Below are 24,916 nucleotides of genomic sequence, written 5' to 3' on the forward strand. Positions count from 1 at the left end.
CTACTAGAAGCCATTTTTGGAATTAAACAATTATGTGTGGGTTAATTTTTTTGATAGAAATAGTTTAATGTGCCTTCAAATCATAGAGTGAATATTGAGAAAGCATGATGTTTCACTCTGACCAAATGTGGGTCTCAGCAGCAGGACCTTCTCAAAATGATGACCCTGTCAATATGATTTATGGCTCTCATTGCAAGGTCATTCATAAGAACATTGCTCCTGAAGTGGATTCCCCAGGGTATTACAAAGAAGGCCACGAACATTCTCTTCACTTACCTTCCCCATGCTGTTGTATTCCACAGCAATTTCCCTAAAGAAGAAGTAGATATAGTCACCATAATCCACTGCTTGAACAAAATATGGTTCTGTGAACAAAGAGACACTTTGGTTGGGGATATGTGATAAAGGATAAAAGATGAAGAAAAAAAGAACTTGAAATACATCCCAAAGTCCATATATTAAATGAATATTTAGAACCATTAGATATTTGTTAACTATTAATTCAAATGATCTTATAAACATAAATATTTGTAAATTACACAAGGCACATGAACACACACATTGTAAAAATGTCAAAAGTAATCTTTAACAGCATTGAGAAAAAATAAATTTCAACATTGTTAACCCAATACTTCAGAATAGACATTTTTTTAATGTAGCAGTGAATCTTACAAAAGCCCTTACTTCATTTCCCCACTTCCTTCTGTCCTCTATGCCAAGGTACCAGTGAAATATGATGGTCCTATCATAGGGGACACTAAAATGAGGGTTTAAAGCAGAGGAAGATGAATGTAATGTGTTTGATTACACTGACACTGGTAGTTTTGTTAACACCTCTAGTAACTCATGGGAAGGGAAAAAAATGGAGGTAAATAAATCATCTGAGATAAAAGAGGCAATTTACACTTTCCTGTCTGTCAGAAGCTATTGCTAAAATGAAACTACAGTATTGTCTGTAAAGATTTTAAGTCTCCCACTAGACATGCATTTTTTTCCCTCCCTTCCCTTTCTCCAACCCTCCTTTTCATTGTTTGCTCACCTTTCAACCATTTTGAGTCATGTTTGACTGTTCTCAGGGTTGGGCTGTCTCCAAGGCTCCGATAAATGACTGCATCTATTGCAAGGAAGTCAGTCACTGTGGCAGAATACAGTTTTCCATCTTAAGAGAAGAAAATAATGGTTAGGAGAACAAGGTGGAGAGAGAAAGAAATAATGTAAAGGTGTGGAGAAAAGTCAGTCAGATTGACTTGAGATATCAGGTTAAGTGAGATAGGATCACTGAGATAATCTAGCAGTCTGTGAAAAGAGAAGCTCTCAAATCTTACCCTTATAAATTGGGATGATGTGAGATTATGCTTTTTTGGAAAAAAATTTGGGTAATTTCTAGGCAGTTGCTTTGGAATAAAAGGGCAAATGTTTTCTAGCTCTACTTGATTAGAATGGACTTAAGTGATAGCCTGAAGCAAGGTCTCTTTGGGTACTGATCCAGCTACAGCAGGTAATTAGACATGACTGAAGGTGGAAGAAGAGGCCACTTGTATCACACATAATTACAAGTACAATGCAATTAATAGAGCAGCCTTTAACCTGAGTAAGTGAGTGAAGTGGAAGAAGGTGTGGTAAAGAGATCAATTAATCAATAAGTACTTGCAGAGTGTCTACTATGCATGAAGCACATGCTCTGAAAATATAAAGATATAAGAGATATAGTCCTTGACCTCCATTAGCTTATATTTTAATGGAATGGAATGCATGTATACATGTATTTGTGTTCATATATGTATTTGCATGTATACATATACATATTCATATATATGTAAATTTTACAACATACATATAATAGCATTTATGTAGCATTTTAAGTTTTACAAAGCACTTCACATATCTCACTTGATCCTTAAAACAACCCTGTGAGGCAAGTGCTATTATTATCCCCCACTTTAGTGATGAAGATATTAGGGCTCAAATAATTTAAATGATTTATGCATAGAAGTTAGCTAATAAATGTCTGTCGAATTCAAATTTAGATCTTTCTGATTCTGCCATATATTCTACCCACTACTAGTTCCATTTTGCTCCTTCCTTCCTTCCTTCCTTCCTTCCTTCCTTCCTTCCTTTTTCCTTCCTTCTTTTCTTTTTTCTTTCTCTTTTTTCTTCTTTCTTTTTCTTCCTCTTTCTTGCTTTCTTACTTCCTATTTATATATGTATATATATTCTTTATATATTTTCTTTATATTTTAGTTTTAACTTTCTTCCTATCTTTATATTTTATCAAAGAGGTTTGAGGGAACTATTGAAGTTTGTTGAATAGAAAAGTGAGATGATCAAAACTGCTTCAAGAAAATATCTTTAGGGGCTTTGTGAAGGATATATTGGAGTGAGGAGAGATTTAAAGTAAAGAGGCTTTCCATTGACATAATCCAGGTTAAAGGTGATGAGGGCCTGAACCAGTAACATGGTTGTGTGAATGCAGAGAAGGAGGTGAATTTGATAGCTGTAGAGACAAAAATGATAATATTTGACAACTGACTGAATATATGTGGAGTAAGTGAAAGTCAAGAGTTAGAGATGACACTGAGATTGCAAAGTTGTATGATTGAAAGGATGGCAGTACCCTTGACAATAATGGGAAATTTCAATAGACAGGTGGGTTTGAAGGAAAAAATGATGAATTCTGCTTTGGATATGGTCATTTTAAAATGTCTACAGGACATATAATCAAAATATAGTGGTGGAGCTCTAGAGAGAGATTAGGACTGGATTTATAGATATATAGATTTGAAAATCATTTACACAGAGATGATAATTGAATCCATGGGATATGATGTCAGCAAAAAGAGACGCTAGTAGGTGAGTAGACAGTAGAGACCTAAGACCTAGTCTTGGGAGCAAACCCATAACTAGAAGTCAGATTGCATAGAATTTAGATGAGAAAGAGTGAAGAAAGGGAGTAAAGACACTAGTGTAGACTGTCTTTTCAAGGAATTTTGGCTGAGAAAAAGAAAAGAGAAAATAGAATGATTATCTAGCTGAGATTATGGGATTTAATTAGGGTTTTTTTGTTTGTTTTTTTGGATAGAGAGACTTAGAAAAGTTTAAAGGAAAAAGAGAAGAAACCAATGGATAGCTAAAAGCTGAAAACTTAAGAAAGGTAATGACAAAGGTGGGGGATAGCAATTTCCTGGAAAAAATGGGAAGATATAGGATCAAGGGTATAGCCTTGATGAGAAGGGTTACTTCTTCATCAGAGTTTGAAGACAAGTAGGAGGTAATGTCAATAGAGAACATATGTCAAGGGAGAGAATATGATTTGGGAACTTTCAGTTAGCTTTCTTGGATCTAACCTACTAAGAATCACCAGGGAATTCTATCTGTCCTAAATTTGAGTTATGTATCCTGGATGTATTGTCTTCCAATTAGAATATGAGCTGCTTAAGACTTGATAGATTTACTTTTCTATTTGTATCCCTAATGCTTAGCATAACATTTGGCATACACAAAGCACTTAATAAATGCTTGTTAATTACTAACAAAAATAAATGGATTACAAATCATCAAATTCTATTAGGACAAACAGAAATAAGATGATGATGATGATACTAGTTATATTTATATAACACTGTTTACAAAACACTTTACTCATATTATTTCATTGGGTCCTTCTAACAACTTCATGAGTTAGGTCCTATTATAATTAGCATCTTATAGATGAATAAACTGAGGTTCAGACGGATTTTATGACTTGCTCAAAATCATATAGCTAAACAAGTATCTAAGGCAAGATTTGAATTCAGGTCTTCCTGATTCCAAGTGTACAAATATATTTGCTGTTCCAACTAATTGCCTAAATTAAATTATATTTAAAAATAGAAAAATCATTTTGTTGATTATTTTTAAAGTGGGTTATATTCTTTCAGGAATAAAATGGCAAAATAATTGCATATTTTATTTTCCATTAAGAAAATGTACATATATTTTCCATTCCTTACTACAGTCCATTGTTTAAAAATAGCTCCCACAAATCATTAAAACAAATTTTCCATTACCTACATCATTTTGCTTCTTCAGCTTTAGTTCAGGTAAAAAGCAAAGGATTTGCTTTGGTACATGCCCTCTTTCAAAAAGCATTGGCATTTTAATTGGTTCAGAGTTGCCCTAAATAATTTTCTGCACTTGAGTAGGGCCTGTGAGGCCATTCACAAATAAGAAATGCTAATGAACTATATCTATCTAGCTATACACTTCAATACTTTTAATTGCATCAAGGTGGCCCTTAAAAATTGCAGCTACTTCACCCCTTAGTAGATAGTACTTTATGAGTTGTTGTGCCCTCTCCCCCCCCCAAAAAAAAAAAAATCTATCAGCTCAGCAACCTTCTGGCAATGAGTCTTAGCCAATCAGTAGACCCAAAGAATTTTGACCTGTTAGTTTTTGCTTAGGAGATTCTTTGCTGGATATTGTCAGTAAAGGTAGGAATCTAGGCTTGCCTAGATATCATGATGTACATGTGTACACATATTTGCAAATATATGAACTGAAATGGAAATCAATGACTTATTGTCTATAGCTCTTGAGCTAAGAAAGCAGACCCAACACAAGGTTGGAAACTGCTTTTGCACTCTCCACTAGAAGCAGCCATCTGCCAAGACATGTGCAATGGGGCACAATGGGATGGGGTGGGATAGGCTAATATGAAGTTTTAGAAGACACTGCTCTACAAATGCCCCCAAACCTTTTATTTCTTTGCATTATTTCCATATTGCCTTTTATATGTTTCACTGCTATGCATACATATACATATAAGTCTGTGCATGTATAAAGGCAAGGTTGAAACTACCATCATTTGGCTAGGGTGCCTTGAATTGGGACCTCCCTCCCTCCCCACAACATTTTGATTGGATCAAATAATCAGGCCTGCACATGAATAGCACCTATAAACCTGCTTCAATCACAGCCATTGTGTGTGAGAAACTGTATCCCTCCTAAGTTATTTGTATAAAAGGGAAAAGCTATTTCAAAATGGGAAGGGCAGGGGAGGAAGGGAGGGATTATTCTAAGCAAATGGAGAAGCTGTGACCAAGAACATTGGCTCTATAGGCATCTAAGAGAGGTGAACCTAGGCTATGGTAAATCCCAAGAAAAAGCAATGTCTTCCCTCTGATTCCCTTATCAGATTTCCAGTCATTGCGTTTTAGTTTTTTATTCAGATGTTTCCAAGAAACTGAATTTTTCTTCACCCAAAAAAAGGTCAAGGGTTAATCAGAGACAGATATAAAAGTAAAGTTAGATAGAAAGCCCATTTCAGCTTTAGTGTTAGGAATTTTCCTAAATGGAGGCTTAAAGTGATCATAATTAAATTTACAACTTTTCACTTAAAATAAACTCTATAAAATTTGTGAGTAGGGAATTTTGGAAACTTAACAAGCCATTCATTATATTGTCCTTAGACTTACAACTAGCTAATTACTACAACAGGGTATCACATATGCATACATACACTCTCCAACATGCACATATAATTATATATATGCAAACATATTTAAAGGGGGATCACTTTTAGGCAAATTTGTAGGTGACTTTTTTTTTTATATAAGCTACTTATCGAGGTCCTTTCAGGTATAAGTAAGTGATTAATTTATATCTCCTTAAAAAATATGAGGCTTTGAGTAATTAATTAGCATGGTAAAGGGAAAAGAAAGTCATTAAATTTTTAGGAGAAACAATGAATCCATTCACCAGACATAGATTACTTCTGAACCTTTTCCCTAATCATTCCTTTGCCAAGAGCAAGTAGTGAAGCTTAGAGTATCTAAAAAAAAAATGAAACAAAGCTAGAGAAAATTAAACCCCAGAGCTGTTTGGTAACAGTTGGTAAGAGGTTTTTTCATTGCCTGGTTATGGCCTAGCCTCTCAAGATTTGGAAAATATATTAAATGACTACCATAAGTTAGAGTGAGGTCTCCTTCACTAAGGACATTTTGCCTTGAATTAGAAAAATAAAAGGAAAAACTTTTTTCTGCCTTTAAGGGGTTCCAATTAAAGCCCTGAAAGTACAGAAAGGGAGATATTGGTTGATCTTAAATTAAGAATCTCTATTCTTTCTCAAGGAGAGCAGCAGAATCCCTAGCCAAGAGCTATAACTGAGCTTAAGCCAGGAGCTGGAGGTGGTAAAGGTTGCAACTGTCTTTTGAAGAGCAGGACCAAAGTATGGTGAATTGACCCATCCAGAAGAGATGCTGGAGTCTGTGAAGGGCAAGCTCAGCATCTTAGCAGAGACGCTGCCTGGCAGAGATACCATAGCCAACAATGAACTTCATGAGGATTCCACAAAGAAAGGCTATCAAGGCCCAGAAACATAGCTATGAGTTGCCTTCTCCCTATCCTGAAAACACTACATAAATGCTAGCTAGTTATTACTCTGAGGTATCTATACCTTAAGTTTGTATGTACTACTCCCATGCATTTTTGTGTATTGTCCTGTGTCACATAGTTAATAAATATCCAAGATAGTATTTGAATCTAGGTCTTCCTACCTCGAGCTCCAGTTCCCTCTCCTTATGACATCTTTCTCTTCTTACCCTGTAGCAACAGGGCATACTCTTCCTACATACCTTCTTATTTCTCTGCTCAAACTAGGTACACAATTACTTGATCAACTGTAGCTATCATCCTTCGTTGACATTAGCTTATGTGGATTCCTGTAGATATTAGAGAGCTGGCTGTGTGAGTAACAAGATACCAGGACATTTCTGCCACTGGCCTTGCTCCTGCCCTAGTTTCCACATGGAGTTATGTGATTATTGGCATTCTTATTCAGTGCTCTTCCACAATAATATTGTATCTTAGACCAGAAGATGACTCAGGGAAAGCTTTCTTTCTCCTCTACAATCTACCTATATATCATATAGGTTGGGGAATCAGGCTCCAAGGGATCATGATAATAGAATAAATGAGAAAGTGCTAACTAACAGAAACCTTCATTTTCTCCCTTTATTCTCCCCTATACACCACTGTGCTTTTATGAATGAAATTATAGCCAACTATGGCCTATTCTCCATCAATGACTATCACATCAATGATTTTCTCTACACTGACCTCACAAACATAGCTGATAATGAATTCTCAAATTTCTAATTTTAAAAAATGAAATGATATCAATGGCTTATCATTTATATTTCTTGGGCTGTAGAAAGAGGCCCAGTGCAAGTATGGGAATGGTTCTTGCATCCTTCACTGCTACAATCCATCTGTCAAGACTTGATGGGGTTAAAATCAGGGGTGGGAACAAAATGGCTCTTGAACTCCATAAAGCCTTGATTTCATATGTATTATTTCCAGATTGCTTTCTTCAGGCCCCAGTGTTAATAATCATCTCTGATGGATTTAGGACTACACCTTGACCTCTTCGTGCTTTTGCTATAATAACTGAAGTCTGCTGGTATAGAGACTTAAGGCTTCTTGGATTCCCCACATCCTCCAGAGTTAAGACTTTCAGTCCATTTCAGACAATTCACAAAAGTTTCACACTCAGAAAGCACAATCCTGTACTAGGCATTCGCAGAGGGGAGCAGAGGAAGGCAGTACTCTTAAAAAATAAGCATCTTCTATGCCAAAAAAGGATAGTGTACTATGCACCTATCTGGTCTGAAAATCACAAAGGAATGAATCAAGGTGACAGAGAGGAAAAAGAGTAATTTCCAAATTAATCATCAACAAGAAGGACACTATTAGTTATAGTTGACACCGGGGGATCTAAGAGCAACTCTGAATTCACAAATATCCTCAAAGGAGACTTATATTGCCAGACTTAGATCTATGAAATGAAATGTATAAATAAAAATAAAATCCCAGCAAATTTAGGACATTTCATTTACCTGCAAACAGGGCGACATTGGCGTGTTTGGCATCGTAGGGGCACCTTGCCATTCCACTGAACTCATCACCAAGGGAGTCAAGAGTATCCATCTAAAAGAAATAGTTACTTCTATTTAGTAACAAAAACTATCTGCTTTTGGGGTGTTCTGGAACCAGAATCTGAACTGTAGGACTCTATCAGAAAAATGATAAGTATTAAGGCAATTATCTGCACATTTTAGGACCAAATAAACCTTTTCCTTTCTTTATTTTTCAATGTCCCACAATCCTGAATCATGAATTATACAGGCAGTTGCCTAAATTTTGGGGTTTTTTTTTTCTTATTTTTCTTATTGAGAGTTTACCCTTGTAGGTCACGTCTCAAAACACTTAACTTTTAGCAGTTTTCCTAGGCTTAGTTTTCAGAGGAACATAGCATAAGTGGAACAAAGAATGGATACAAGCACAATTCTAACAACCATCTTTATGCCATTTTAAATTCATTAAAGAGATGTAACCAGATCATATTGTTTATTGTTTATCTATACCAGGGGTGAAGAATCCAGCCTGTGGGCCATATAAGACCTGCAAAATCATTTGCTAAGGCAACTCCAGCTAAAGATGAGCTAAAAGCTAAGAAAACAATCTCCCACCACTTGAGTTCTATAAGTCAATAATTTTGTATAACACACAAGTGACATTATAAACATCCAAATGGTCCTTGGCAGATAAAAAGTTCCCCATTCCTGATCTAGACTAATAACCCTTTCCCCATGAGAGTGAAGGGCATATATGTAGCTGTTAGCAAAGGTGAAACTCAAAGCTAAGTCTCTGGATGCCCAGTACAGTGTTTCCACTGTTATCAAATTCTTTTTTCCTTGATTTATGGAATCCCTCTGAAATGCAGCATTCCAGCCATGTTAAGCCCACAAAAACCTTTCTATTCCATGATTTTTAAGCATTTTAACAATTCTCTCTATATGAAATTCAAGAGTCAATGATTACATGCAAGGCAGTATGCTAGGGTATAGGAGAAACAGAGATGAAAACAATTTCTTTTCTTAAGGTGTTCCTATTTTGCTGAGAATATACAATACACAAGCAGAGAACTCTATAAATAAAAGGCAATTTGAAGGGAGAACACTAATTGGAAATGAAAAGGTAAATCAAGAATAACTTTGCAGCTATTGTTTATGTAAGAAGGGAATTGGTCAGCAGGAATCCAATTCTTCACTCGCATATATTGATCACCAGTTTCATACCATGTAAGTTTGCTTCTAGGTATGTTTGATGGAAAAGCCCTAATCCCCACTTTTGGACTATAAGCAGACCTTCCATTTCTAGTCCACTAACTATATGGTGAAGAAACAGATTTGTGAATGGCTGCTGAACTGAAACTAGTCCTAACTGGCCAGACAGAAATTGTCTTTCCTACATGGCTTTTATTTGAGTGAATAGGCAAAATCTCTAGATATAAGCCTCTAGATGGGCAAAGTTAATGCCAGTGGTCTAACTTTGAGGTCAATCAATATATGCAAAAACATACTATTGCTTTTATTCTTTACTCTTTTGGGTGAAGAAGTATTAGAGATAGGATAGCCCAAGCTATGACTTTGTGCACTTCTAAAAGTTGGGAGATTCACCAGAGGACTGGAAGATGGAATTTTTATAAGTTTATGGATAGTTAAGACCAATCTTATTATCCAGGATTTCAGGAACTTTAGGGAAAATTTTGGCCTCATCTCTTATGTGATGTCATAGGTCTGCTTCACTTCTAAGAACTTTGAAATGGCCTTTATTAAAGATGTGAATTTTTTAAAATTGAAGCTGAGAATATCATAAAGCTATAGTATTTTAAAAAATAATCTCCCTGAGAAAATATAACTGTCAGGCATTTTTAAAAACAAAATGATCGTATTGTTCTGCCATTACCACCCCAATCCATTTTACTAAAGCCTTTTGTTGACATTTATCTGAACATGAGCTTCCTGTTGAACTGTGACAGACTCTTTGGTCTAAGGCTCTGGACAGGATTCAAGAGTGGGGCTTTGCACTCTTATCTAGAGCAGTGAAACACTGTAAACTCTGCAAAAGAGAAACAAAACACTTGAGGCAGGGAGAATTTCTTCTTTGTGCTCCTACTCCTAAAAATGTGACAGCAGCTAAATCAGAGCTGGAAGATAATGTTAAATTGTCCTCTGCTGATTTGGATGTTTAGAAGGATGTGGAGATTAAACAGTATCAGCAGAGTAGTCTGTGCCATAGAGAAATCCTATTTCCATGAAACAAGAATTAATCCATGCACTAGTCATAAAATCTCAGACTTAACAGCAACCCCAGGGAAATTAATTCACCATAGGGTACAGATAATTATACAAATAACCAACTCAATCTCACATTGAAGTTCTCAAGGTTTTAGTGAACAATGGTATGCAGAGAATCATGGACTTAAAGCTATAAGAGACCCTAGAGGTCATTGAGTCTAAACCCCTTCATTTTACAAATAAGGAAACTGAGCCCTGAGAGCATAGCTTAGATTCTTCATTCTTAGTCTTAAAAGGCTAGGCACTGGTAAATTTATTTCAGGTTATAATCTTTTTAACACATTCACCTTACTTGAGGGCACATAGTGTGTATAAATCAAAGAGAATTCAGAATCAGAGACCATAAAAAAAAATCCTTCTTTTCCCATCAAGTTATTCTAATAGTCCTTAAGCTCTTAAACTATGGGACTTAGTGCTTTTTCCTGTTATGTAGCATTTGTGAATAAATCTTTTTACAAAAATTAATCATTTCTGAAAGAGACACTTTAGGATAAAAAACACTATGCTGAGTTTTCCTTCCCTGGAATTCTAGCCTCATCTACTCTTTCACATTCTGCCTTTGAGAATAAAACCTCTCAGGGTCATGTCCATGATGATTCAGTGCCTTCCATATTATTAAGATTATGGGCAAGGAAAGTCATTGAATATATTCTTCTGACTTCCTACAAGTCCCTAAGGTATTCCCCACCAGGGATAGGGTAGTTGAAGCAAAGATGAATAAGAAGCAACATGGGTTATGTATCCCAAGGAAAAGAATATCTGAAAAAAGAATAAATAAGACCATTTACATTCTTTATGTTGTAATGCCAAGAAAACCTTCATTTATAATAAAGAAGAGCTTTCCAGCATTGGATTTGTTAGGAACATTAATCTTAATGAGCTCTAAACAATGACAAACAGGAATTGAATACTAAATGGTGGATTTGATTTTGAAGACCCAGATGGTTGCTATGGGACAATCAATTGCAAGTTGGGTGTGTTAGGGTAGGGAGAATAGGCTGTTGCTGATTATAGCCTAACACCTGGCATCAAAAATATGACCAGTGGGAGATGAGTTTGTACCCAATGCAAAAATTTTCTTCAGGGGATTAGCTGAACAGAAATAAAGACAAGGCTGCAGCATTGGTCAGCATATGTATTGGTGCACTTTCCATAATAAGGTCTTTGCAATTTCTAGATCAAAGAGGCAATAGGAAAGGAATAGTGAAGTGAAACAGATGGAGATGGGTTCATATATCACTGCTGTTGCTTCTACTACTATTCAGGATGCTGAGAGCTCCCCATCTTCTTCAGGGATGCTTTTAAAAACAATTTAATCAGGACTAACAGGAAGGATCCCATCTAAGAGAAACGGTTGGAAATATTCTTTGTATAATGGACAGTGTCAGTAAGACCCTCTCTTGGTCATCTAATCACAAGGCAAAATAAAACTCCAAAATTCTTCAAAATTGCTTTCAGAATTAAACTTGCAGCTTCAGATACATATTTTTGAAATCATAAAACAAATGTGGAGTGGGTATGTGTCTGTGTGTGAGGAGAGAAAGGGGGAAGAGAAAGGAAAGGAGGAAGAGAGAAAGAGAGGCAGAGAGAGACACACACACAGAGACCGAGATACAGAAAGACAGACAGACGGAGAGACAAACAGAGAGAGACAGAGAGAGACAGAGACAGAGACAGGGACAGAAAGGGAGAAGAGAAGGGGAAGAGGAATAGAAAAAAGGAAAGGAGAAGAAAGGTGAGGGAGGGAAGGAGTCATCTCAGGAGTAGAGAGATGAGATGAGAATTGAGTCAAGAAAGAAGAGAAGAGAGGAAAGAAGGAAATATATTCACATTGTACTTATTGTAAACTATGTATTTTAGTCACCTGGGCAAAGAATAGGGTCTTATAGAAACTAACTTTGCTCTGTAGGAGCCTTAAAGATGTCAATCAATCCTGACCAAACAAGAAGCTAGGAAGCCTACTCCAGCTCACTCATGTGGAGCAATACATTAAGTTGAACAAGTGAAAAGAAACTGGGTAGTGTTAAATTACAGTTCTTAGCTTGTTGCAGGTACAGAGTAAATTACAAAGTACTTTCTAACCATATGGTTGCAGACATATAAAAGTAACATTTACCTTATAGTTTCTGCAAGAGGGGTTGAAGGCATTGGTTCCACAGACGAACAGTGTATCATCATTTTTCTTTAGAAGGACTTTAATAAAGTTGTGACATTCATCCTAGGGGGAAAATAGTTCAAATATATAATAATTCAAATATATATATAAGTCAATTTCTTTTAATAGAATTCATCATTCATTTTGCATAGTAATCCATTGTCATAAGGGTTAAAATGAAGGAAGCCTAGCAGCTATTCTTCTACTCGTTGTTTTTCCCAAAAGATGATAGTAATGAAGAATCTCCATTTTATTAGCCAATCAAGGAATTAATCATTTAATACATTTCCATTAAGAGTCTGAATAAAATGGATGCCTTAGAGGGATAAACCTGGAATGTATATAGGACACTATACTTAGATATTAAGAAATATATAAAGTCAATTCATCAAAAAGCAGTTAAATAACTTCTAGTCACTGAGTTAGATATTGAAGATATAAAACCAACCCTCTCCTCTCTTTCCTTTCCCTCTCTCTCTTCCTTCTTCTCTCCCACCTTCCTCACTGCCTCCCTCTCTCCATCCCTACCTCCCTTTCCCCTTTATCTCTCTCTTCCTTCCTTCCTTCCTTTCTTTCTTTTGTTCCCTCCCTCTCTTTTCTTTCTTTCTCTCCTTCCTTCATCTTTCATTCCTTCCTTTGTTCCTTCCTTCCTTCCTTCTCTCCCCCTCCCTCCCTTCCTTTCTTTTTTCCTTCTTCCCTTCTTCCCTCTTTTCCTTCCTTCCTTCTTTCCTCCTTCTCTCCCTCCCTCCCTTCTTTTCTTTCTTCCTTCCTTCCTTCCTTCCTCCCTTTCTTCCCTCCCCTCCCTCCCTTCCTTCCTTCCTTCCTTCCTTCCTTCCTTCCTTCCTTCCTTCCTTCCTTCCTTCCTTCCTTCCTTCCTTCCTTCCTTCCTTCCTCATTCTGTCCTCCTTCCCTCCCTTCATTCTCTCTTCCTCCCTCCTTCCTGCCTTCCTTCTTAACTTCCTTTCTTTTATCCTTTTCTGAAAAGTAGGTTCGTTTCAGGTTGTAAACAACTTTAAATGTCAAACCTAAGAATCTGTATTTGACACCTAGAGCCAGGAGTGTGCTGAAGCCAGTTTGATGCTGCTGAGAGGTGACTGTTAAATTTTCTGAGGTGTAAGCACCTGAGAAATTGGCAAATGCTACAAATTTAGGTTCGCTTTATTATTTTGATTGTGTAGACTTGAGAGTGATGGAGAAAATGTTAATACACAACATAGTTATAAAATAATGCTACATAATAAAGACAAATAAGCAAAGCCTCAAATAGAAAGGTGAATGTTTATGCCGCAAAAGCAATACTAAAAGTGAAATTTCACAGTATTAAATTTAATGCCAGGTGTTCCTACCGTATCTTGTTGTAACTAAGACTCATAGCTCAGGGGTCTTTCTATGTTGCTACATTACCAAAGGCACAAAACCCTGTAACTCTACTTTCAGCTTTTTATGAGTCCTTAAAGAAAATTCCCAATGGGGAAAGAGCGGCAATGTTTTTAGCTCTCTAAGAGAGTGCTAAGCAGTGTCCGCACAGCTAACATGGTGTCCACAATCCCAAGTGCAACAGGAGCATTTCACAATGCTGCTCTGACTGCTGTCGTAATGTTTCATCACATTAAAAGCAAACTATTTTGCAAATTAGAGCCTTCAATAAGTTGATGGAAAAAGCCATTACTAGGAAAGAAGTGAATGGCAGTATCTATTCCACATCACAGACAACGACTTGATTTAACAGTCAAAAAACCTAAACCAAAGTGGCAGCTTCAGGAGGAAAGAAAATTGCCTACCTTATGTTTTCCCTTCATTCTGCATGTGTCTACATCAGCCTGTCTAGATTTCCATGTCAGTTTCTGCAGGGATCAAGAAAGAAATCAATTAGAGCTCAGAGGTTGTTGCATCTGATTTCAGAAGTAAGAGTTCCCTTGGGGAAACTCGAAGCTGAACATATATTTATTGAAAGCTTTCAGCACCCATTCCCCATGATTAATTCACCATAACAACAAAAGATCAGTGATGCAAAATGTTCATTTCATTTCGAGCTGCTCTCTATTCATTAAACTACAAAATGATCTTCTGTTATATGATGCTCTAAAAAAAAAAAAAAAGATTTGTAAGTGGATTTAACCAAAAAGTAGCCAAACTAACTTTTCAGTTTATGTGGACTTTTCCCAAGTGTCTGTTCTTTTCCTCTCCTTTCAACTGTTTTCCTTTTAACAAAGATGTCCTTTTAAAAAGCATTCAGATTTTTTTTCCTGTAATTACACTTATGGTTAGGTTTATTTTAGATAGACAAAAAAAATCTAATTTGTCTTAGGCTATAGTTTAATAAACCCTGGGAATCTTCTAACTGTCCTGAACTTAAGAGATTTCTGTAAAACTAAGTCATCCCCTTGTATTGTTTTAAGAATCTCAGGGGAGATTGTTATGCTTGTCTGAAATGGGCAATGGTTACATTATGGAGAGCCATTACTGATTTAGAGTAGGAAGGGACTTTAGAGATCACTGATTCTCTCACTTAACAAATGAAGAAAATGAGGCCCAAGGTCATTAAGTGCCTTGCTCAAGGTCACTCAGGTAGTAATTAGCAGAACAGGATTTAAAGCCAAGGCTTTTCCCTTCAAAGCCAATGCTCTTTTCACTGTAACACAAATGTAAAAGGTCAGGGCGAACTTCAAATGCCAAGAAATGAGAGCATTACACCTGAATGATTAAATTTATGCTGTGGGATGTGCCTGTGCACATGAAATGATTCAAAATGAAAATTTCCAACACAAGAATGGCAATTAAAAATATTATAGTAGTATATAAATTACACAAATCTCCCCGTTGTAAACAGGCCTATGACGAATAACTAATTTATCAAATAGCACCATGAGGTTGGAAGAACCTTACATCTTATCTAGTCCAAGCTTCTCAAATTTAAAGAAAACTGAAAATGAGAGGATGAGATAAAGTCACATGTTCCAGGTCACAAAGCTAATTGAATCGAACATCATTGCCTAGGTCTTCCCACCTTCCTGCTTCCCATCTCCCCACCCTCATCCCAGTCTGGATTAATTCAGTTTCAGAACACAAATCTTACACACAAAGCAAATCCTTTCTTTAAAAAAGACAAAATATTTGTGATAATATCTTCTAAATGATGTTAGCTATATATCTTAAGTTGTGTATTTTTAAATATAAACACTAGTTGAAAATGAGATGATGTTTCTCTCCTAGATTCTTTGATTCCAGAACCCTGGTTTAAAGATTACTTACTTTGCTACAATAAATTTCTTCTGTGTTTGATGTGTCTATGTCAACAGAATAAATATGGTCCCTGTAAACAAAGGAAAATTAATGTAAAGGCAATTCAGTAGTCAAGACAGTTCATTTTCTATTAAATCAGTCATCTATGGGCTAATAGTTTTCCTATGTACAATCTCTACACACACGCATACACACAAACTATGAACAGAAATATCAGAATAGAAAGGGCAAAGACTACATAAGAGAATTCTGATAATAGTCTGCTTCTACTGATAAAGCACAACTAACTATAGACCTATATCATACTCAAAAGAAGAAATAAAAATCCTTTGTGATAATTGCAAAATATGCATATAAGTATCTCAGGAAAGATAATTCTATTTGTTTGCTTGATTTATAGATATGTTCGCCTGTTCTAAAAATGGCTAGATGCCATTTCAAACAAAACAGAACAAAAACCTTAGTATTCAATATGCCACATTTATTCAACCAGAAAGATAACAAGAACTTAATGCTCTTTCTACTTCTCTTAAACATCCCACTATAGCTTTCAATCCTGACGGTTTGACAGACAAGTCAGAAAGGAAGATGTCAATGACAAAAATGTGTCTAGAAGACGCTCTATTTTTCTTTCTTACACTATTATGGTCAGTATAGGGCACAAGGCATGTTCCTGCAAAAGTTTACATTTCTTTCTTCTGTTCACCTTGCAGTTTTATTGAAAATTTGGTTTTCTTTACAATGAGCCTCCAAATGCCTCTTGGAAAAGAGAAATAATCAGCGGCTCAGGTGTGGGACTATATTTAAATATTCCTTTTTGTGAGAGAATCTTTTGTGAGTACAAGGACATTTTTATCTGAAAGTCAGAAGGAAAGGAAAGAACTACACCAAATTGGGGAAATGAGGTGGGGGTTAGCGAATGAAAGCAAAACATCTCATTTTCCCTTGAAATAACATTGAATTTTTCTAAAATGCAGGAAGTCCCGGGGCTGGAAAATTACCCAAGCTTTAAACTAGGTTTAGTCCTTCAGGCTGAGAAAGTTTCGGCCTCCCAACAGGCACCCCTTTCTCACCTCCCCCACCTCTCTTAAAAGTCTCTACAGCCAAGATCACTTCATTTTTATCAGTTCTGGCAGAAAAAAAAAAGGGGGGGGGGAGGGTTGCTTCTTCCACTAGGCAGGGCGCACAATGATCCTTACAGCCACACAGAAGAGTAACAAGCAGATCTCCTCTCACGTGAAGGGGGGGGGGGGGGGGGGAAGCAGGGTTGTTAATGGGAACCGGCTTAAAAGAAAAAAATCCCCTGCCTGCTACTGAACACTGAATACTTAGGGGTGGAAGGCTGGCTAGTCTGCTTAGAAAATTGCTGAATTGGGAAGTTTCTTTAGGCGTCAGTAGGAAACCAGAACCGTAGTTTACTTTCAAACCTCCTCTTATTATTTGTTTGACTTTACTGGTGGCGCCTTCGTCCAAGTCGTTACTGGCATAAAATTACCTATTACTTTGTTATCAGCTTTATGGGTGACTTCAGTTCTTTCTTTTTTCTTTTACACTCTTCTTTCCCAGTTCCCCCCTTCACAAAAGTGAGAGTCATGGATCTGAATTGTAAATTAAGAGCTAATTATTATGCATTGGCAGCACCTCAGAAAGTTCTCAGATTGTCCCCCTCTTGCTAGGCCTGTTTATGTTAATTAGAAGTTGAGATTTTTTCTTTTAAAAAAAAAATCTAACAGTAGATAAAAATAGTGATTCAAAAGAGGCCCCAGTTGCCCAATCTCTAAAAGCTGCAAGTAGCTTTTTCAAGCAAAGCAATCCTGGGAATTAAGAAGTCTTTTCCAAAGTAAGATAACTGGGAGGGGGAAACAGGGAAAAACATGAATGAATCAACCTGCTTTCTTTGATAAAGACAAGCACTTTCCATGTCCAAGATCTCAAAATGGACCAGCCCTTAAAAAGGCTCTCAAGTGTGAAAACTGCATGTCTGTAACTACAGGCAATAAAGGTAAAGAGGTGTTTTTGTCTTTATCTACCACCACCTATAACAGCATTCCTGAGCATACAGCTGTTTGTTAATTAAGCTATTCTAACAAACTGGCTTAATCCTAGTATTTCCGATTTCCCACTTCCAGTCATCAAAACTGAATTTTGTGGCAAAAGCAGGAGCCATAGGGAGGAAGGAAATTTAAACAATGCAATTGGCAAGTTCCCCCGGCCACCCAGGAGGAGGGGTTCTCAAAGTGGCCCCTTCAAACACTTTCTGGCCTAGTTCTCTGGGTCTTTGCATTGAGGAAGTGACTGCAGGAGGGGCCAAAAACACACAAACTGGAATTCCAGGCAGATTGCACACTTTGAACAAAGTGGCATGTCACCTTTGGGGAACTGAGGCTGTTCGTTAAATTTAAAATAGACATATCAAGTATTTTCAGAGTATATTAGATTGAATAGTTCCCTTTAATTGATAAAACCTGTAATTCCTATGGATAATTATAGTAAAGGTTTTTTACTTCATGAAATATAAACACCTTACTCCTACCTAAAGAGGTAGTTAAGTTTAGCTTTATAACAATCACACTGCCTTATCACTAAGATTACAAGCTTTTAGAAGTAGGAAGCACTTCAGGGATCCCTGTATACCCATCCTTTTAAAAAAGGGGTGGTGGTGCATGAACTTCATCAATCTTTTAAGATTGTTTGAAATTCAGTTCCTATTTTCTAGCTCCCTTGAGTTACAAATGAAGAACTAAGGCCCAGACAGACAGCCTCTGTGACTTGCTCCAAGCCCCATAGGTAGTGGCAGAGATGGGACTGGAACCCAGTTCTCCCGAGGCACATCTAGGGAGAGCTCTTGTGATTATACATTACTGGAGCTATCTCATCTATCTGTGTTTACTCTTCTTTTTTTCCCTTCCAGAGAAGCAACAGCAAAGTGAACAATTCACAGAGGATTTTGAAGTCAGCCTACATTCTCACAGATAGGCTGTTTAATCATTTGTTTTGACCAGGTTTCAGATAATTGAGTACAAATGTAACCTTTAGCACTGCAACATTTAGAAAAAAAAAAATTTAAATGACATTCAAGAAAAGCTAATATTATGCCTAAGGGATGGTTGCTGAAGACATTTTTCAATTAATTCTGCTAAGATGCTCTTTGATAAGTGTCTATGGTAGCTGTATTCCTAAGAGTGACCACATTTAGATTAGCTGCTTATCACTTCACATGGCAACAAAGAAAGAGTAAAAAACTAAGTGTTTCTTATTTTAGCAACAATTGTATCTGGGTCAAAAATAGGGGGCATTCTTGTATATATTTTACCCCACCTCATTAGTTTTAATCCAGATAGCAAAGTGTGCTTGTTTATTTAATTAAAATGAATCCCATACATTGACATTGAGAACTGACTCATTCTTTCTTAGCCATAAAATGTCATTTTTTTCCCTAGCAGAAACTAAGCCAGGATCATACAGATAATCTTGTCTTCCTTTTTCTTTAGAAATTTCACAACTGATTTCCTCAAATCCCATACCACGTTGTTTCACAACTCTCCAAGAAAGTGATTTCTTACCTCAATCATCAAAGTTTAGACCTACTTTTTCATCTGGTCATTATCATGAATAAAGAATATTCAATTACCCATACGATAAAAGATGTACTAAAAAATTTTTTTTAAAAAAAGTGCTCTTCCTCCATGCACTTCTGAATAAATGCATCCCTGGTCCAAACTCTTTCCTTCTCATTTCTCTCTCTCCTTTCTCCTTAGGTTTCCTCCCCTTACTCCTGTTTGTTTTTCTAGTCTTCACTTCTTATATATGTTTCTCCTCCTTCTGATCAGTTCTGGTGTTGAAGGGAGCCACAGTGAGGCTGAAAGTGAATGTTTCCTCTTCTTACCTTAAATCTTGTGTGGAGCTTTAAGACTCTCTAAATCTCATCTTCCAAGAACAGTGGGATCTTATCCACAGTTCACTACTATTTCTCTTCCATGCCATTGTAAAAGCTTCTTATTTCCTTTCATTTTAAAATTTTTTGCTTTGGGTATAATAGGCAAATCAATGCTTTGAAATATTTCTGGATAGTGTATGGCAAATATCCTATAGAATCAATCCCCATTCTCATGACTTCCCAAACTCCTTCTCAGGCCACCATATGTGGTGCTTTTCTCTAATAGAATGTACTAGTGGAAGGTGGTTGCCATCTTTCTTTTATATTTGTAGCCCCAGAATTCAGCATGGTGTTTGTTCCCTGAAGTTTTCACCTTGAATTCAATATATTTTTTTGCAGAGGGTTTGTTTTCCATAGTCTTTTTTCATTACTATTCCTCTTCTCTATCTTCCCTACAAGTTCTATACAGATTTCTCAAGTTGTATTGCACAAACCTCATGTAGAATTAGTTGACAAGATGACAAATTTAGAGCAGGAAAGGATGTTAGAGCTCATCTCAGTTAATCCCATCATTTTTAAAAAGAGGAAACTAAAGTGAGGGGAACCAATTTATTGAATGCCCCCTAGGTAATAAGAGAGACCAAGAATTCAAACTCAGAATTGCTGATTTAAAATCAGTTCCTCGGTCTTTCCTACCTTACTAAGGATACTCTTCTGATTTCTTTTCTTCTCCCTAGGTGATAGCGATTTCTTTCTCAACTATATTTTTTACACACTTATCACTTTCTAATTTGTGTGCATCCATATCTTTTCTCTGCCCCATCCCTTAATTAGAGTATAAGCTCCCTGAGAACAAGTCATTTATGTTTGTGTCTCATTTAGCATCTAATAACAGTGGATTGCAGATAGTAAGTATTTAATAAGTCATTGCTGAATGACATGATTAAATTTGACTTCTACCAAGTCTGTAGTACCTGAGGATATTCTCTCAGAATCTTATATTCTACCATCACATTTTTCTTTTTAAAAATAACTACATTCAGCACCACCTTGCTGAATCATTTTACCTCAAGGGTCTCAGAAATCCTCAAGGACTTAATGTGCTTTTCATGTGCCACATTGCCAGACCTTCCAAATGTCCTGTTTATGAAGCTTGTATTTCCTCTTTACATTAATAGCCCCAGGAATTGTTGCTCTTGAATGCCCTATTTAAACAATTTTAAAAATAGGACCGTGTATTTCTACAACTTATCAAGATGAGATGAAATTCAGTTTCTATTCTCTAAAATGATAGCCATGGTAAATAAGTGTAGTAAATAACAGTCTCATAAAAATAAGTGATGGAAACCTTTTCATCTGGGCTGAAAACCAAGTAGGTATTCCTCTCCTCTACACCTTTCCCCCTCCAATATAACTTACCCAACAATATATCTTACCCAACTGACTCATTTCTAATTACATAATCTACATCTAATTTTATCATTTTCTGGGAATTATGTTTCTGAAATATAATTTTTTATTTCCCCTCAAGATAAAACACAGAGCCATGTAGCAGGAATCTATTTTGGTTCCCAGATTCACAGAGGAATTCCTTCCATAGTATTCCCAACAAGTGGTTTTCTGGCCTTTGTTACAACAAATTCACTGATTTAGTACCCCCTGAGGCAGCTCATTTCATTTTGGAAAAGCTCTGATTATTGGAAAGTTCATTCTTACATTGAGCTTAAATCTGTGCCCATGTAATTTTCACTTGTTAGTCCTAAATTTGCCCTCCAGAACTACATAAAATCAGTTTAATCCTTCCATATGACAACCCCTGAGATTCTTAAAGACAGTGATTATAATCACATTTAGCTTTCTCTTCTTTGTAGTTACCATACCTCCTCAGTTCCTTCAATTAAATTTTATATGAACAAAGTTTGGTATGTCCATACCGATATAGTGACTCTTCTTTAAGTTATGCACCAATTTGTAAATGTTCTTCATAAAATGTTGTGCCCTAAAATGCATATCCTAATCTAGATATGATTTGGCCAATATAAAAAAAATCATCAAGACAATTTTAAACACTATAATTCTACTAATGAAGCTCAAATTTTCATTAGTTTTATTTCTCCCTTGGGGAAACATATTGAGCTTATAGTTAGCTAAAAACCTTAGTTCTTTTTCAAACAAACTTCTATCTAGTCACATTTTTTCTATTCTATATTTGTGCTGTTAGCTTTTTAAACGTTACTGCTGAGTTTACTATTACCCTTTGAAATTTAATCTGTTTATAATTGAGCCCATTCTTCCACTCTGTCAAGATTTTTTTAGGACCTGATTTTATTAGCTGATATATTAGCTAATTCTTCAAATATCTTGACATCAATGGATTTGCAGTCTTTTTCTTCATCCATTGGTAACAAATGATAAACAGGAGACAAGTGAGAACTAAGTTTCCTTTTAGATTGACATTAATCTAGTGTCCATAATACCAGAAATGTAAAGTTTATGTAGACCCTATAATTCAAGCCCTTCATTTTACAAATAAGGAAACAAATTCAGAGAGAAACTTTTTCAAGGTCACACAAGGAGCAAGCAACAGTGCTGTGTTTGGAATCAAGATCCTCTGACTTCCAAATCCAGCATGCTATCTACTGTCCTACATTGCTGCAACTCTTTAGGTCCAATCAAGTAACCTTGTCCACAAGGATGTTATGTGTAAGCTTATTGGACTTACTGAAATCTAGGTGCTCTTTGTCCACATTTCTTTTCCCCGATTTGTCAGTTGACTAATCATGCTCCAAAATAAGTTTATTGATAAATATAATTACTTAGGTTCTCAATAAGTAATTATTTCTTGAAATAGCTTCAATGTCTGTTTTGCCTGAAGGCTATGCCTCTCTTAATGCAGACCAAGATTGCATTAACTCTTTTGGCTGCCATATCATATAACTGACTCATCTTGAGCTCAGAGTTGGCTAAAATCATCAGACTGTTTTCAGAATAGCTACTAATCAGCCATTCTCTACTGAGATATTATACGTGTGATGTTGAAGTTGATTTTTTTTTTTTTTGGTACTACAGTGTAAGCCTTTAAAATTTATCTTATGATAGAGCCTAATGCTCTAATTTTGTCAAGATCCTTTTGGATACTGACTCCATCATAGTGTATAATTTCTTCTCCCCAGGTTTGTGTTATCTGAAATTTTTTGAGTATATTATCTGTACCTTGATCCAATAATTGATTAAAATGTTTGCAGCACAGCACAAAGCCAAGCAGAATTCTATTTGGCTTTGGGGCACCAATTCTACTCTAGCACTGGGGTTTTCAAAAATTATGACAATGGAACAGAAGGCAAATTCTACCCAGGTAGAAAGGCTTTGCATAGATAACTTGTAATTTGAGGACCAGTTAAGAGAGGTTAATCCCCTGAAGATTGACCATTTTTTTTTTTTTTTTTTTTTTGGCCCATAACATCACATGAAGACTGTCTACTGATAATAATGAAGTAGCAATTAATCAAATCAGTTCAAGACTTTGGCTATTCCTAAGAATTAGTTTACTGTGATTTTTAGATCAGGTTTAGAACATAGTAACTATACAAAGTAGCAGTACAGAAGTGTTATATACATAAATGTCATAGTGATAGGATAGGGACAGTTATAATCTGGAATTGTAGAAGAAATACCACATCAATTAAATCACTTTCTGTGAAGGGTGTGTGTGTGTGTGTGTGTGTGTGGACATAAACAACAGAGGAGGGAGGGAAAGATGTTTGAGAGAGATTGAAAGAGTCAGAGGGACAGAGAAACATGTGTGGGAGAGAGAGACAGAGAGTCAGAGAGACACAGAATGAGATAGTGACAGAGAGAGAGAAAGAGAGAGAGAGAGAGAGAGAGAGAGAGAGAGAGAGAGAGAGAGAGAGAGAGTTGACTTTGACCTAGAGAAAGTTACTTAATCTCAATGCCCAGGCAACTCTCTTTAAGAGGATAAATTGCCAAGAAAGTAATGATTTATACTGGTAAAAGAAGTTCCTGAAGAACAATTCCTATTAAAACTGATGAAAACACAGTTGTGTTAAAAACACACACACACACACACGTGCATACATACACATGCATGCATGTATTCAGTTTCCCTGTAGATTATATGGGTTTAACTTCCTGAAAGTTATAATTCCCTCACAGAAATACAAATTAAAGTACTAGAATAGACAGCCTTTAAACTAGTAATGATAACTTAACAGTTATGTGAAGACTTAAAAATTACTATGTATTTTACAATTTCAAAAATAACTGATTAGGAGCAGTCATGAAATGATAAATTTACAACTGAATAATCTAAGGCATTTCTGGATGCACAAAGCATTCCAAGAAAGGAATGAGGAAAAATGTCACTAACCTGGCAGCAATGTAGAGGGTTCTATTCATTATCACAATCATCTGGATGTCCAGTCTGTGCCTTTGTGTGGCGTTCCGTCCTGGCTTGTGGCCCACAAACACCGGATACTGTTTTGTATCTGTGAAAAGCAGAGTGGGTGGGGAGGTGGAATATAAAAGAAGACCAAGAGAAGCAGGAGAAGGAGATTTTTAAAAGGAAAAAAAAGAGAAGACAAGATCACAGAAATAAGGCATGCATGTCATCCTCAGTATTGCTAGTATTTCCCAAACTCTCTGGTTGTCATTTTCCTTTTCCCAGCATATTCTGTAACTTCAAGTGAAAATGTGAAAGGATGAGAATTAATAGAGTGTTCAAAGTTTATTTACAGATTTTAAAAGAAGTACACATACATTTTTGTCAGTTTAAAATTATGATATTCCTCCACTCCCCCATCTTCATCTTCACTGAAGCTAAAATAGTATACAAAACCCATTGCACACAGGTTTTCTAGTCTTTCATACAGTTTTCTTTTCATCTTTTCCAGAGTGCTAAGCCTTAGGGGCTGCTGCCAAAGATTCTTTCTTGTTACAAAGTTATCACTATAAAGTCAATATGGCCTAGTAGTGAGAGCTCAAGTTCAAGACACACACATACATTCTCATTCATTCTCTCTCTCTCTCTCTCTCTCTCTCTCTCTCTCCCCCCCCCCCCCCCCCCGGTCCCTCCCTCCCTCCTAAGCACATTGTCTCTCTCTCTCACTCACTCCTCAATTGCCTTCCCCCCCTTAGATTAATATAGTACTGCTGGCTAGTTGTTTTGTTTTCTTAGAATTGTGGGCAGTTTATTGTTGTAGATATTTAACTGATTAGCAATCTCTTTGTGTGGTGGAGTGGGGAAGAAAACAATCATATCAAAATTTGTATTGAAGGGACATAGAAAGATGGGAACTTTTTGCTATGGGCATTGGGGCATGCTGGAAGATACTGGACATGACATACTTTTAAGTACAAGACGCACTGACATTTTCTCCATCACTTTCTTAAGTCTTTTCAAAATAAACATAATTTCTTAAGCTTATTTCACAGAAAGACATTTTA

At 36.3% G+C, this 24,916-nt stretch overlaps 1 protein-coding gene across 4 annotated transcripts in view; it reads right to left on the minus strand.

Annotated features, from left to right (window-relative positions):
- The window catches only part of SEMA6A (semaphorin 6A), a 172,415-nt gene that overhangs the window by 52,770 nt on the left and 94,729 nt on the right, over window positions 1-24,916 (minus strand). For all 4 annotated transcript variants that reach the window (XM_031938773.1, XM_031938806.1, XM_031938795.1 and 1 more), the window contains exons 3-9: window positions 23,841-23,958; window positions 15,586-15,646; window positions 14,115-14,177; window positions 12,295-12,396; window positions 7,875-7,965; window positions 1,040-1,159; window positions 277-365 (exon numbers count right to left, since the gene is read on the minus strand). In XM_031938773.1, the coding sequence (XP_031794633.1) occupies window positions 277-365; window positions 1,040-1,159; window positions 7,875-7,965; window positions 12,295-12,396; window positions 14,115-14,177; window positions 15,586-15,646; window positions 23,841-23,958 (644 nt within the window). The remainder of the gene's footprint in view (window positions 1-276; window positions 366-1,039; window positions 1,160-7,874; window positions 7,966-12,294; window positions 12,397-14,114; window positions 14,178-15,585; window positions 15,647-23,840; window positions 23,959-24,916) is intronic.

Source organism: Sarcophilus harrisii, chromosome 1, assembly GCF_902635505.1.
Source record: "Sarcophilus harrisii chromosome 1, mSarHar1.11, whole genome shotgun sequence".
NCBI lineage: Eukaryota > Metazoa > Chordata > Mammalia > Dasyuromorphia > Dasyuridae > Sarcophilus > Sarcophilus harrisii.